The following is a 15,688-nucleotide window of genomic DNA, read 5'->3' as shown; positions in this document are numbered from 1 at the left end:
TTCTCATTAGAACCATTTTGGGCGAGTTCATGTTCTCTGGTCAGGAATTCCTGAGTAACCGCCACACAGTGCTCATCTCACTTCCCCCAGTTGTGCAGAACTAATGAGGACAAAACAACCACACAGCTATGAAGGGCCCATCTTTTCATGTTAGTGCTCCTCACTCTTGGCATCCGTGCTCCATGTCCCCCATGACCAATCCAGTTAGTTTCTAGTCTTCTGTGCTGCTCGAGTCCACCTTTTTTCCTGTTCTACTCTCATAATTTACTCCTGCCATACGGTCTGTTTCTTCTCAAGATCCTGTTCTGGGTGAGTTCCTGCGGCTGCTCCCGGGGTCCTGGCCAGCCCTGGGTAGGCCTGCGAGGTGCTGGTGCTTCACCACCCTGCCTCCTTTCCCTGGAGTGGTCCCACACCATCTAGACTCTGCTGGTTCTTTTCTGAAATCTTCTCAACAGAAACTGGAGCCCTTTTCTTGCTTTCTGCATGGGTATATTTTATGATTTTGCTCCCAGTTGAAATTTGCACGCCCAAGTTCTCTTAGCAGTGTCTCTCGTGGGCCTCCACGCACTCCAGTACACCTTTCTGGAAGGTATCTCTCCCTATTTAGCAGTCTGCTTTTTGCAGACAAAAAAAGTGCTAGTGGTTGGATATTATACTTAGCTGATGCCCAATAAATATTTTTGAATGAAGAATTTGAATTCTACTAAATAAACGAATGAACAAAGTGAAGGTCTGGAGGTTTGAGTTCTGAGCCCTCTGTCTTGTCACCCGGATAGAGACAACGGAACGCAGGAGAATACGGACAGCATTTACCGATAGCCACTGTATAGCTAGTTGAATGACTTTAAACAAGCCACTTAGTCTTTCTAATTTTTTACCTACAGAGGGTAACTACTAATCCCTGTTTCAGGGTTAAGGTTCATATGAGCATGTATGTAAACTACACAAGTCTTTGTAAGGTGCTCATCAAACGATAGCTGACTTTGTTGGCCTGCATGCCTGGCTCACTATTCAAGTCTCTGCCTAACTCTCACCACATAAAAAAATAGTAGTAGCCAGGCTTGTGGTGCACGCCTCTAATCCCAGCACTTGGGAGGCTGAGTCAGGAGGATCAATGTGAATTCCAGGCCATCTTAAATTGCATAGTGAGGTGCTGAGGAGATAGCCTAGCAGTTTAAGCGCCCGCCTGGCAAATGCAAGGACCTGGGTTCAATCTGTGTTACTGCATGCCATGCAGGTCCCGGAACTCCGGGCACACCATGCCGGCCACTGAAACCGGACATGGTGGCATACGCCTATAATCGCAGCGCTGGAGAAGCTGAGACAGGAGGATCACTGCAAATCTGAGCTGCATTAGTGGGACCCTACACCAGACAGACAGATAAGACAGATTAAACTGTGTAGGGAGACCCTGTCTCAAGCCTAAATAAATAAATGCAAATATTAAAAAAATAATAGTAGTTAGCGCACGCTGTGTGAGAAACATTGTTCTAAGTACTTCACACATATTGGCGCATTGACTGTAGTAATGCTAGGTAGGCAGTATCATTTTCTCGTTGAGATAGACAGACTGTTACAGACGAGTTAGATAATTTGCCTGTGGTCCATAAAACTCATAACAGACTCAGTGTTTAAATCAGGCAGTCTGACTCCAGATTTTTCCTTGGGGGAAAATGCTCATGTGAGGCAAGCATGCTTCGAGCTGCAGTCCCTGCCCAGAAACTGCACTTTCGCGAGCTGAGCCTCCTTGGAAGTAGTGCCCAAGAACACTCCCCGTCTGCTGTTGGACTCCTCCTCCCTGCACCCCACTTTACTTTTCTTCACTGTGCTTAGCTCAGAGACTTTATTGTCTGTCCCACTAAAATGTGAAATCATACGATTCAGAAAGGTTTTTTTTATGTTTGCTGCTAAACGCCCTGTCTAAATAAGTGTCAGGCACATACTAAGGGCTCATAAAATGTTTTTAAGTGGGAAATTCTTTGACTGTTACTTAAATGAGAACCTGATCAAATTTCTTTATCTCAGTGGCTTTATCAGTGGTATCGGCTGCATTTCAGCCTTAACGTCCGTTCTGTGGCTCATGGGAGAAAGCGAGCGCCTGTGCCATAAGATAACATGTCACGACTGTAGGAGTGCTGTGCGCAGTCGGCAACGCCCTCTCATCGTTGCAGCATGCACGGATGAAGGCGCTTGGAGGGGCCTGGCAGGCGTGTAACCAGCCGGGTCGTCGACACAAAGGACTAGTGTTTTCATCTCCAGTATTTTTTGAAATACAAGAAAAATTAAATGAAATATAAAAACAAAGACATAAAATTTCTCTGTGAAATTGTTTTAAGGTTTTCTAAATTCTTGCTTTCAACACCCTTACAACCCTAACCGACACTTTGAGTAACCCTGTGATAGATAGTTGTCTGTTACCCTTCTCTCGTTGCTGGGACAAATACCCAACACCCAAAATGAAGGAAGGAAAAGTTTATTTAGCTCACAGTTACTGGAGGTTTCAGTCCATACTCAGCTGGCTCCAAGGGCAGAGTGGCACATGGCAGAGGGCAGCATTTCATGGTGGTGGAAGGCAGCAAAACAACAAGAGCAAAAGGGAGGAGTAACAGCAACAATGGCCTCAAAGAAGAAGTTGGTCTCTCTGTCTCTCTTATGTTACATTCAGGCTCTCTGCCCCGGGTTGGGTATAGCACTGACTCCTACAATCCCAGCAGTACTAAAACCCATAATCCCAGTAGATCATGAGTTAATCTCAAACTCTAGAAGTCCCTGACCCATGACTGCATGAGACTTTGGGAGGACAACTAGACACAAACCATAACAATAGTTCAGTAGAAAAATGACCATCTCTTTCGCATAGTGTATAATTTCTTTTTTCAAATATACCATTGCTTTTTTAAATTTTTTTTTTTAATTTAGTACAGGGTTTACAGGGTCTCACTACACAGATCAGACTCGTAGTGATCCTCCTGTCTGCAGCCTCCCAAGTGCTGGGATTACAGGCTGCGCCACCATACCCAGTCTCAGTTGCCCTCTCAATGTGCCCCAGGGGCAGGGCCGGCATGGCAGACCCAGGGATCGAACCCAGTACGTGTGTCTGCCTAAGCAAGTACTTTAATCCACTGAGCTGTTTGACCAGCCCTTACCATTGATTGTTGGTAGTGTTTTTTTCTACAGAGTTATCCAGAATTTCTCCATCCTTTTTCTTTCTTTCCCCATTCTTCTTAAAGTAAAAGTTACTGTTGACCTGGCCCAAATACTTCAGTGGAGACTGAGGTTTCCTATATGGCATTTGTCACTGTAGAAGAACCCAGAGGGCGAGTGGGAACCTTTTAGAGGTGTGAACCAGATTGTGTTTCTAGGGCGTAGACTTTCCATGCACAGTCAGAGCATTCTGCTCTACTCTGGCTTTTTATTCGACTATGGACACATTCAGAATCCCTCATTTTTCCCAGGGAAAATCAGAAAGTCTCCTTTTTGTCCATAAAAATCTCTTACATGGAGTTAAGTCTTCGAAGTTTCCCACTGAGTTTGGCAAAACTTATCTGTACTGCAGTCCTGTGGAGATGTGCAGCTCTGTGTCCTCAGCAGTCATACCTTCTGACCCTGGCTTGGTGCCGCTCGTGTCCCCTGACCTGTGCCCATGCAGCCCTTTCTGGGCACATGGAGAAAGGCGTCCACACGAAGAAAGAACTGCTGTTCTGCAGTCTGTCCTCCCCGCCCTCCTTCCCAGTCAGGATTTAAGAGCTATGCCTGTTTTGCCAAGGAAATGGCCCACCGCCCTGCCAGCTCTCAAGCTGCAGGCTGACGTGGGCCCATCGCTGTGTGGCCTTCTTTCCCTCACCCGTGCAGGCATGCGCTCAAGGATATGTAGAGATCGGCTGCTCACTGGGAAGCTTTATTTGTTGTTTTCAAATTGATTTCTTTTTGTCAAGCCGTATTTATTTTTTAGGGTGAACATAGGTTACCAAAGGCTACCAGGGACTCAACTGGAACAATACTGGTAGTGTTGATATAATTGTTTGCTTTCCATTTATTCATCTGCTTATTCCATTTGGCCCCCATTCGATGCTCATTTCTTTCACTGTGCCCAATGGTGGCCATTCTAGTATGTTTTATGTGCATTTTTTAAAATTCATTTTTTGTTGCAATTTATTTTTGTTATATAAATGGTATTGTTACAAGTTTGTGTGCTGGGTTCTTCCTCAAAAATGTGATTTTTGTGTTTCTGTTGCTGTTTGCAGTGCTGAGAATCAAACCCAGGCCTCTGCTCATGTGGGGCAAGTGGTACGGTCTACTGCTGAACCGTATCCCCGGCCTTTTTTGTAAATTGGGATGTAAGCATTGCATACCATGAAGTTTGTTTCTCTGATGTGTATGATTCTGTGGTCTTTGTGTATTTGTAAGGCTGTGCCGCTATCATCACCAAGTTCACATTTGAACACCCCAGAAGGGCGCTCATGTCTGCTGGACGTCATTCCCTGTTCTCCTGCGACCCCATCCCTAGGCAACCGCCAGTCCCTTTGTGTCTGTGGGCGTGCTGCACATTTCATAGAAATAGAATCTTGTAGCCTTTTGTGTCTGGCTTTTTTCACTTGGAAAAATGTTTTTCAGGTTCATCCTTATTATAAATACTGTATAGCACTCATAATACTCCTTTTTATCACTAACAGTCTTCCTTTACGTACATGAACAGTTTGCTTGCCTCTTAATCACTTGGCAGACATTTGGGTTGTTTCTGCCTTTTTACTCTTGTGAATGGTGCTGCTGTGAACATTAATGTGCATGCTTCCGTGCTAATGTGTGTGTTCATTAGTGCGGTGCGTACGTAGGCGTATAATTGCTGGGCCGGCCGCTGACCTCTTGGGGAGCCGCCGCGCTCATTTCCCCAGCAGCAACCGCAGCGCCACGTTCTGTTCTCATGGTGATACGTGAGGCTTCCCATTTCTCCCCACCTCTCCAACACTCATCTTATAGTTTGCGGTTTGGTTTTCATTCTAGCCATTCTCGTAGGTGTAGAATGGTGGCTAGGATTTGCGTTTCTATGATACATGTGCTTATTGACCATCTGCATCTTCATTAGAGAAATGTCTGCTTAAATCTTTTGCCCATTTATAACCCAGTTTTTGTCATATTATTGTTGGATGGTAAGACTTCTTCATATATTCTGAATACTAGGTCTTGGTCAGATAAATAGTTGACAAGTGTTTCTCCCCCATTTTTCAGATGTCTTTTTCACTTTCTTTTTTCTTTTCTTGCCATCTCAATTGGCTAATTATTTTATTTTTAAAAAAATAATCATATCGAGAAACAAATAGCAATGAGACAGTTTCACAACCTCTTTTTCACTTTCTTATACTGGCCTTTGATGCACAAAAGTTTTAAAGTTGCTGAAATCCATGTTTTTTTTTCTTTGATTGCCATGCTTTGCTATCATAGAAGCACGTGCTTTTAAAATTTACCCGTGTTGCTGGGCAAATACAAATGACCACTTCCAACTGCCTGACGGCTCCCAGAATGCGCAGTCACCCTGTGTCCTGCCCTCATCCCCACGGAGAGCCACATGGGCTCTCCCTGCAGAGCATCTCAGAGCATCACATACAAAGTGCGTTCCTTGTAAAACAGTGTGCAGGGTTCTGGGGGTGGAGCGGCTAGATCAGAGTGCATTCCTGTGTGCAGTTTGACTCAGCATGGTCAGGTCATCCTGCATAACTGCTGCACCTCTCCCTGCTTCCCCCTGGAAAACCCTGAGGAGTTCTTCTGGTACCTTTGCATTCCAGCTTGCCATTACTAGCTCTAGAGTTTGGTAAAACATCGGAAGTATTAGCTCCTTGTCATTTAATTTGCATTTCTCAAATTACCCTTAAATTTGAGTATCTCTTTATATGCATGGGGCTTTTCTCTTGTGAATTGTCTGCCCACTGCTCATAGTTTTTGCTCAGTTTTGGGATTGCTATCATTTTCTTGTTGGTATTTAGGGGTTCTTTGTGAATTTTGAAGATATTAGTTCAATTTTATTTTAAATAGTGCACATATCTTTTCCATATACTGTGCTAACTTTGACCAGACACCCATGTTAGGTTGAATCTTTTACTTTAGTTGTAGTCACATTTTTTATTTTATGGCTTGATCTTTTTGAGGTTTTAAAGTAACTCAGTCTTTTGCCCTACATCACAGATTTCCTGTTACATTGTGTTCTATTAGACTTACTGTGTTACATTGAGATCTTTGATCCGTTTGGCGCCTGCCTCTGTATATAGTTTTAGAAAGGATTCCGTTTTTTTTATTCCTACCATGAGCCACTTTCCCCACGTCAACTACTAGTACTTTCTCATTTAGTGCCGTCTGTCCGTGCATTAACTTGCCCCATGAATGTTTAGGTGGACAGACAGATACGGAGATTTTTGTATACATATACCACATACACATAAAATTACTGTTTATCTGTAAATTTGTGACCTGTCATTATATTTCCATATATAAGTTTAAGGCAAATTATTAAGCTCCTCCAAATAATCCAATTTTAGTGAATATACTAAAAAAATATACATTTTAAGGTTATATTTTAATACATTAAAGTCATGTCTCTTAACAGCATAGGATATCTCCAGTTTTTCAGATCATCTTTTATGCCTTTTATAGTCTTACAGTTCAGCAAGTTTTGTCATGAGGATCTTATTTACTCTCAATTAAAAAAAAATCTCAACCCATTAATGTTTGCTACTATATTTCAACTGTGGATTTTGTTTTTATCTTCTGATGATATACTTAGGTATTTCCGCACAAAAATGTAGCAAAAACTGTTGTTGAAGAAGAGAGAAATATACTTAACCTACTCCTTTACTATTTGGAAAATTTTCAGGTAAAATACAAAGAGAACATAGCCAGTTTAACATCATGGAATGAATTATTTAACTTTAAGAAGTAGATTAGCTTCTAACACAGAATTAAATAGGAAAAGGTTCTATAGTGTGGGCTGGAGGATTAAAAATGAGAAGAATGCCAATTATCTGTTTTTTTCAACCTTGATAAAGATAACATGAAACCTATCACTTAAAAAGTGAGCACCAGTATGTACATTTGCCTACAAGTGGCATCTCTCTTCCTCACCAGGAGATAGAGGAGAACTTGCAGGCGAGCCACTTACTTACGCTTTCTTCTAACATCACTTACTGTAGCCGAACTCATAAAGCCAAAGTCTGTGTTGGACTCATCCAGAGTTAGAGTATCTTCCCAGTCCTCCTGTTGGTGGGCACAGTTTCCCCATCAGCTTCTGCCACCTGCATTCCATCACTGTCACCATTTACAAGGACAGGAAGAGCTGTCAGTTCTGTGATGGTACTCTCAAGTTTAGAGGTAGGTCACTTGAAACTGATGCACCCAGTACGCAGAGGTGGGAAGACCAAAGGGAACTTTTAGTTGGGTACAGCATGGTAAAGCTAGGAAGAGACCACAGTCTGGCCAGAGAAAGAACGTTTCAGCCAGCGCTCAGTGTGGTCAGGTGCCGGTGGTAGCACTGTGATCGCAGCGTATTTAGGAGCCATAAGCCAGGTGCCATTTTGGACAGGAGTGAAGTGGGAAGGTAGAGTGGCAGGCTCGGGTAGTGTCTTCACATGCAGCATGAAGCACCATAGCATCTTAAGATGTTTCAGTCTGCATGTTAGAACCCAACCCTGGAAGCGGAATGAAAGCCAGATTGGTGGCAAGGAGACCAATGAGAAAGCCAGCTGGTAGCTCTGTAATTAGGACAACACATTCACAATCGCTGTACTAGAAGGGGACCACAAATGTGTTCCCCACTATCACCAAGAAGAAAAGGGAATAGCCCAGGCTCCTCTCATTTCACCCTGCCTTTCCTGACACGGGCCATCAAAGTGGGAGCCCAGCCTTTGGCCATGCACAGGCGCTTCAACCCGTCTCCAGGCGGGCGCTCCTTGCTGGCATCTGCTCCAACACCCAGTCCCAGCAGCCGGAGTGTCAGAGCCCAGGGGCCCAGCGTTGGCCACGCACAGTTTCTCTGTCCTTGTACTTTCCACCCTCCTCCCTAAGTATTCTTTAGCTTCCAGTTGCAAGATGTTCTTACATAAGAAGCCATGATTTGCTTTCAGTTCCACAGGACATTCAGGAGAAACAACCCAAACCGTAAAAGCTATGCTTATAATAAAGCCTGAAGTTTTAGCTTCCGCAAAAGAAACTGCTTCCTGACATTTAGGTCAGGCTTTCTCGAACTTGTTGTATTCCAACATCCAGTTCATGTATCTCTTTCCATGTGCTGTTCTATCCTAAAATGGCCTTTGCATTGAACATTTTTGTAAGGGAAATATTCCAGACTCCACACATTTTAAAGAAATGTAATTTCAAATGAGATGTGCAATGGTGGTGGCGATAGTAATGATGATGACAGTTGTAATAGAAACCTTTCATTGGATACAGAAACCCAGTCAGATAACTAATTCCCCCTTTATAGATGAGATGATCGGGAGCCAAGAAATATAACTAGCTTGCACAAGAACATATAGCTACTGAATGACGGGGTCAGGCTTAGGGTTCTCCATCTTGCTTCAGCATTGGAGTAATCACTAAGCTTTGCTCTTTGTCCTTCATATTTAGATATTCTGAGCTTTGATATTTGCACACAGTGGAATGTTCAAAAGCTTCAGCTTTAAAAAATGAGTCTAGCTAGGTGTGGTGGTGCACAGCTGTGATCCCAGCATGCCCAGCACTGAAGCAGGAGCCACGAGATTGAGGCCAGCCTGGCAACTTAGTCTCAAAAACAAAAATCTGACCACCTTAAGAATCTCTTTGGAATGGGCATCTCCCTTGACTGCCATCTAGCTCTGCTGCAGGCAGGCACTATGCTCGGCTGAGATTTGCCTTCAAAGAACAGCATGGGATTCAGAATTGTTTGGCATGATGGGTAAACATGTTCCTCCTGCACCTGTATTGTGTTCTTAGGAAACAGAAGCAGCTGAAGCTCTCTACACGTTTGCCAGCACTCAGGATGATTCTATAATCTTTGCTTATTGTCAGGCAAAATAGCTGCTCCTATGGTAAAATGTAGGTTCAGCGTTGTGTGGGTACTTTGCAAACTGGCCTCGGTATTCCAGCATTCCCGAGGCCTGTCACTGTCACTGAGAGTGGCTTACTGAGTAAGAGGTGTGTAGGCCGGAAACCAGCAGAATGGGCTACAAGGTCATGGCAGGAGCTCTGTCTCTTAGATCAACATGACTGCACTTCTGTTTCTTATGTCTCATGGGTGACCAAAACAAGGAGGGAAGAGGAAGCAGGAGTACAACAAGTGTTGTCTTGAATCGTGAGCATTGTCACACCCATCACAGGAGTGGTTACATTCCAGACAGCTGAGCCAATGCTGTGCCACTCTTAGGTTCCATTTTCCTACCTCTGGGTGGCCTTCATGCTCCTGTGAGGATTCTCATTTCTTTTGTTTTCTCATTTGAACAGAACACCACGGCCCACCATCTGGAACAAACTCCGCCAGGCAAAGCCCAGCACTGCCGCACAGACCTGTGGGACAGACACAGGCCAACCATGTACCTGGGGACAGGTGAGACTGTTGTCATTGGCCTTGGGGTTTTTCTTTTCTCTCTACTCTTGGCCCTTGACACTGTATTTATGCAGAAGTTAACTGCTGGGGTCAAAACGAGCACTCATGCGCCTTCTGTTCTCCCAGCGCCAGCCAGCCCCCTCCCCAGCAGTGTGGCATCCAGGGTGCTAGACCCAGGCTGGTTGGAATGAAGTAGTGAAGTCCTGGCCACAGAATCTTACTTTCCTCTTCTTTTGCTGAAAATATTAGCGTGAAACAAAAATTAGATTTCTAGAAATTCAGCATCTTCTAAGGCATGACATTCTAGGAAAGTCATTTTTCACTGTGACAGGGTACTTTATCTGTCCTCTGGCTCTGCTCTTTGAGAGGCAGTTTTTCTGGATGTAAACTGCACTGAGTCACTATTTTAGAGAAACGGGGATGTTGACAATTTCACAGTATGCTGTGGTCCATGACCAGCAGCCCCCTGGTCCTTGCAGCTGTCTGGTCTTTTCCAGCAGTTTTGAATGTAAAGATTGGTTTTACAAGAAATCAATCTGCTTTTCCTTTTCAAAAGCTTTTCATTTTCTCAGCTGAGAGAATGACTTGATTTCTCTTGCAGAACTGCCCTGGAAGGCGAGACAGGAAAGGATGCTTCCAGCTCTTACAGACATTCGTGGTCTGACCACAAGCACCTCGCCCAGCCCGACACCGCCGTGATTTCAGTGCTGGGGGGCCGGCACACTCAGGTAGGCAGCGCTGGGCCCCTGCTCTGCCACTCACAGGGGTGGTTTTTATTGTAAATAAGCTCTCAGGTAAATCTGTTTCCAAAATTAATAATTCTGGCAGACCTGCCATGTTTGAAACTTGGTTAGCTTCCATGAGAGGATATTAAGAAAAGGAAAAAGTATTCTGGGAACAGAATTAACCCTGTGATCAAGTACTTTCCAAGCACATCATGTTGTAGCTAATTAAAATAGGAGACTTTTGTTTGTCCATTTTTCATAGTCTAAACTTTTTTAAAGGAAGCTTTTTCTAAAATTCTGTTCTATTGTACATTAACCAACTACAAAGTATGCAATCCTTAGGGTGTATTAGTAGAAGTTAAAACCTTCAACCCAAATTGGCGCTCTCTGGTACAGAAACGCATGCCGGCTGTAGTGCTGCCTGCCGCGGTACAGGTAGCCCTTGCGCCACGCACTCAGCACTCCATGAGCAGCCCTTCTCTCCCGCAGAGCCTGGGCTGCTGCCAGGTGGAGCTGGAGCGCGGCCCGCGGGGCTTCGGCTTCAGCCTGCGCGGCGGGAAGGAGTACAACATGGGGCTGTTCATCCTGCGCCTGGCCGAGGACGGGCCTGCCATCAAGGACGGCCGGATTCACGTGAGTGGCGCTGTCCGCCTCTGCCCTGCTCTAGGCCCACAGCTTCTACAGATAATTGACTCAGAGGCACTGGGGAAGCCTCAGTCCTAAACAGAACAGCTTTTCCATGACAAAGCTGAAAAGGCCTTGCGCTGTCCTGGCATGCCCCACCCCCACTGCACCCCCAAAAGCAAAGTCATTTTGCACTTGCTTAGCCAGCATCTGAGGGTAAATGGATTAATAAAATATACTTTCATCTTATTACGTCTTGAGAAAGCCAGGATAAAACAGAATCTTTAGTTTCTTCCAAGAAAAAATGAGCTCTGGGTTCTTCCCCTGCGCCCACAGAAAGCCCCAAAGGTGCCCGGGCACCTGCTGAGCTCCTGTTGAGTTGAGAGCTGGGAGAGCACAGGGAAACTGAGGCCCAGAGGTGGACACCTTCCTCTACCTGGGAGCCACTGTGTGTGACGGCATCCGCTCCCAGTTCAGGAAGGCCTGGAAAGGGCAGCGGTGTGAAACACTTCTAAAGAGGCCAGACAGGCACTGACTGAATTGCTTGTGCAGTGAAAAACAAATCACTTAATTTTATCATAAGATAAAAGTGTAAGTGGAAATAAACACTTTGGCGGGTGGTGCACGTGAAGGCTTAAAGCCTGCTGCACTAGACAAACTAGAGTCCACAATCGGGGTCCTGGCCGGTAGGACCCTGGGGGTCCTACATTTTTCCTTTTCACTGCCTGTAGAGGTGACCAGAGGCGAAGGTTCCAAGTCTCTCAGCCCTCCGTAGCATCTGAAGGACTAAATTCACATCCGTGATTCTCTCCTGTAGGCCTTCTCAGCTCTCAGGCACCAGCTTTGCACAGGGCACTGCAGACCCAAAGGGCTGAGATCTGGTTCTTCCTTCATCTCTATTAATTAGAGTCCTAAATAGAAGACAATTGCTGTCCTCAATTTTTTATTTTGTGATAGGGCACTGAACCCTTGGCCTTCACACTGAGCTACATGCCCAACCCTTTCTCCATTTTTTGTTTTGAGACAAGGTCTTGCTAAGTCGCTGAGTCACTGTGTATGTGCTAAGCTTGAACTTTCACATCCTCCTGCCTCAGCCTCTCAGAGTTCTGGGATTATAGGCATGTGCCACCATACCCAATGTTGTCTCAAGTTTTAAAAATAGGTAACTCACTGCTATTAAGTTAGATATACAAAAAAAAATGTAAATTCTAGGTAGTCTTCCCCTTACTATCCAACTTCAGATTTCTCCCCTCTACTATCCATAAGCATCAGGGAAAAGAACTTGTTTCATTTAACTAAATAAACTAGAAAGGCAAATGACCAACGCCAGACACAGTGCTAACACATGCAGTCCCAGGACCTCGGGAGGGTGGAGCAAGAGGATCTCAAGTTCAGCTTGTAGTGTTCGCCCAGCATTGCACAGCCCTTGGGTTCAATCTCAAGGACTGGTGTAAAATGACGGGGATCTGATTAAGCTTAGAGAAGTGTTCAGGGTAAGGGAGTGAGAACCAGCTGAATAGAAAAAGTTTGTATTAAAGAGTGTTACACCTGAACCCAGGGCCTTTAGCACTGAGTGACTTCCTCAGCCCTTTTTATTGTGAGATAGGATCTCACTGAGGGCTAAGTTGCCCAGGCTAGGCTCAAACTTGTGATCCTCCTGCCTCAGCCTCCCAGATTGCAGGGATTGCAGGTATGCACCACCATATCTAGCTTTCTCAGACAGATATTTAACACAAAGCAGAATCAGATTAGATTTAGAAAATATTAAGTCTGCTGTCTTCTAGGCAACGTTTTCCCTTGTATCAATTTCGGTCTCTGAGGTAGATCGCAGTATCCCCACACAGACTGAAAAGTGAGGTTTGGGGAGACTGAGGCACTTGCTGAGATGACTAGGCACGTCAGGCTTTGGTTTCTGTCCCTTTAGATTTGATTTCATTGGGAGGTGGTTTTTCTGTCAGTTGTAAGATAATGCAAGCCGTGTCTTAGAAATGTTATTTGATAAATGTATTTTTCGTGGCTGTTTTTTTTTTTTTGGGGGGGGGTTTGACGAAACCGGGGATTGAACTCAGGCCCTTGCACTTGTTAGATAGGCGCTTATTCCACTGAGCCATCTCCCAGGCCTGTGGCTGTTTTCTGTTTATGTTTTCCTTATTTTTGAGACTGGGTCTTAATATGTAATTCAGGTTGACCTTGAACTCCAAATAATCCTCCTGTCTCAGCTGCCAAAGTGCTGGGGTTATAGGTATGTGCAACCACAACCAGCCAGCACCACCGTGTGTGTGTGTGTGTGTGTGTGTGTGTGTGTGTGTGTGTGTGTTCGTTCGGGGGACACAAGGTCTCACTGAATAGGGCTGTGCTAGGTGGTCTTTGTGCCTCAGCCTCCCAGACAGCTGAGACTGGAGCCACGTGCTTTTGTCTTTTCTTTTGATTCTATTTCATTTTTTTCCTTTTTTTCTGTTCTTCCCTCATCTGTCCCTCATAATTTTAGTTTTCAACATAAAACTGAATTTGAGGGGCTGGAGAGATGGCTCAGTGGTCTAAGGCACCTACTTAGAACAAGCTTGGCAAAGCATCAGGGACCGCGGTTCAATCCCCCAGCACCACATGCCAGCCAGCCCCGCCCCCTGGTGGGCTGAGCTGGCCACACACACACACCACTCTCTCTCTCTCTCTCTCTCAAATAAATAAAAAATTAAAAAAAAAATTTGGAAAAAAAAAAAACTGAATTTGAATATCAAAACCTGTTTCCATTTTATGTTTATCACATTTAAATTTTAAAGCAACTTAAAATTTCAGCAGAATGCTTACATTTCCCTGTCAGGTGCCTTTTAAAAAAATCTTCAGTTTTGTGTGGCTCAGAACAGAACTCGTCCCCCAAGACATCTGAAAGCCCCAGCTCCTTCCTTTCCTCTGATTTGATCTTAAACAAAAATGACACCTGGTGGCAAATCTGTTCAATTACAAGTTTCCTTTGCAGCTTGTTACAAACAGGTTTGGTGAGTTTCAGCCGGTGTGATTGAACTGACCTGTGACGCAAGCATGTTTCCTAAGCTCTGCCCAGCACAAGCCAGGCCGCCTCCTGCGCCTGAAGCAGGGTCCCGTGCTGTGGGAGATGGAGGCATGGGCTCTTGTTTCACTGAGCTATTGTGGATTACTGTAACTGGGGATTTGTGTTGTTAGCCATCTTTATTACCTTTCTCGAACCTATTTTAAGGCATTAGTCTTTTTTTTTTTTTTTTTTTAGTTCTTTTTGTTTTATGTATCAGGCTTACTCTGTTTCCTGTTATCATAACTGAAAACCTGAGAGTTGGAAACAGATCATTTGGCCCGCAGTCTGGAGGCCTGGAAGGCCCAGGCCAAGCGTGCACCGTGATGGGGCGTCGTGCCGAGATTGGAGGCCTGCACGGCATCCCACGTGGAGGAGCACGCAGGCCCGAGGCAGCTGGACCCCACAGAGCACACTAAGGTCCCACCCCCAACACCATTAACATAGAATTCTGAGAGTTAAGTTTCCAGTGTGGGGACTCAGGAGGACATTCACGTGACAGCAGCATTAAATCCATCAGTTTTGTTTCTGATATCCTTCACTACTGGCATCTTTTTCAAATACAGTACGTGATATTTTGCATTATATAAAGTGTAAAATATAGTTAAATACAGTTAAATCTTCATACTAATGCACTTTATAACTTGAAAAGTAACATTTGTCTGTGGTTGCTGTATACTCTCCTGTACCTCACTAACCCTGACCTCGGGAGGTAGTTACTGTTCTCATTAACAAGGAGGAAAATGAGGCCGCTGAGCTGAAGGACAGCAGAATGAACCAGACGTGGCCTCTGCAGCCCAGGCTGTCTCTAGGCCCAGACGTGCCCACTGAGCTCTGTCACATAATTACTGAGTCCTGTTCTATTACTTCTGGGTTTCATAATATCATAAGTATTTATTTGCTTTTTGGACTTTTAATAATATTCCATTGTTTAGTCCTATTTTGAAATCAGTGTCCTCAGTTGCACATCACCCTGAAATAGATTCTGAAATCACTAACATCATCATCTTTAATCAAGTCCTCTGCAAAAGGTATACTTGGTTTTCCATCTTTCCTTTGCCTTTTAAGATACCTAGATATTTTTGCGGAACGAGGGATTGAACTTAGGCCCTGTGCTTGCCAGGAAAGCGCTTATTCCACTGAGCCATCTCCCCAGCCCCGAGATGCCTAGATTATTGGCAGTAAGTAACAGTGGTACTAAAGCATCTTCTTCTGAGCCCTCTTTTTATGTTTTCCAGGGAAATACTTTCCCACTAACATCACTCACTCACTGCGAGCCAGTCACTGGTTAGAAACAAGTAATCGTATCAGCCTGTTCACCAAGCTTCATTCTTTCAGAATTATATTCGTCATTAGCTAAGGCCTCCCGTATGGACCAGATCCAGCGGTAGCACAGAGCCGGGGCAGTTCTCCCAGAGGAGGTGGTAGAAATTGATTTCTGCTCGTGTTTCAAAGTACTCGTCACAGTTTGCTCATTCAGATACAACTTTGTGGTTTCATTTGGCTTCAGAAATTTTCTCTCTTTCCTGCTTAACTGTAGGTGGAAAACTTGGATCCCCCCCCCATCTAATCCTAGGCATTTAATACAGGCCTCACACATTAGAGAAAGAAGGGTTTTTTGGTTTTTATTTTAGTGATGTGTGGGGCTTGACTTTGATTCTTGATTTCAAGGCCCCGATCCTGACTTAGTAACCATGTGAAACTTTCCCATGTAGGATTGTTATATAA

The 15,688-nt window shown here is 44.6% G+C and overlaps 1 protein-coding gene across 1 annotated transcript in view; it reads left to right on the top strand.

Annotated features, from left to right (window-relative positions):
* The window catches only part of Magi3 (membrane associated guanylate kinase, WW and PDZ domain containing 3), a 253,253-nt gene that overhangs the window by 232,961 nt on the left and 4,604 nt on the right, over positions 1-15,688 (top strand). The window contains exons 17-19 of the mRNA XM_004641696.2: positions 9,463-9,565; positions 10,167-10,293; positions 10,780-10,923. Of these exons, the coding sequence (XP_004641753.1) occupies positions 9,463-9,565; positions 10,167-10,293; positions 10,780-10,923 (374 nt within the window). The remainder of the gene's footprint in view (positions 1-9,462; positions 9,566-10,166; positions 10,294-10,779; positions 10,924-15,688) is intronic.

This window comes from Octodon degus, unplaced genomic scaffold (genome assembly GCF_000260255.1).
Source record: "Octodon degus isolate 3935 unplaced genomic scaffold, OctDeg1.0 scaffold00140, whole genome shotgun sequence".
Taxonomy (NCBI): domain Eukaryota; kingdom Metazoa; phylum Chordata; class Mammalia; order Rodentia; family Octodontidae; genus Octodon; species Octodon degus.
This window is presented reverse-complemented; position numbering and strand designations above follow the sequence as displayed.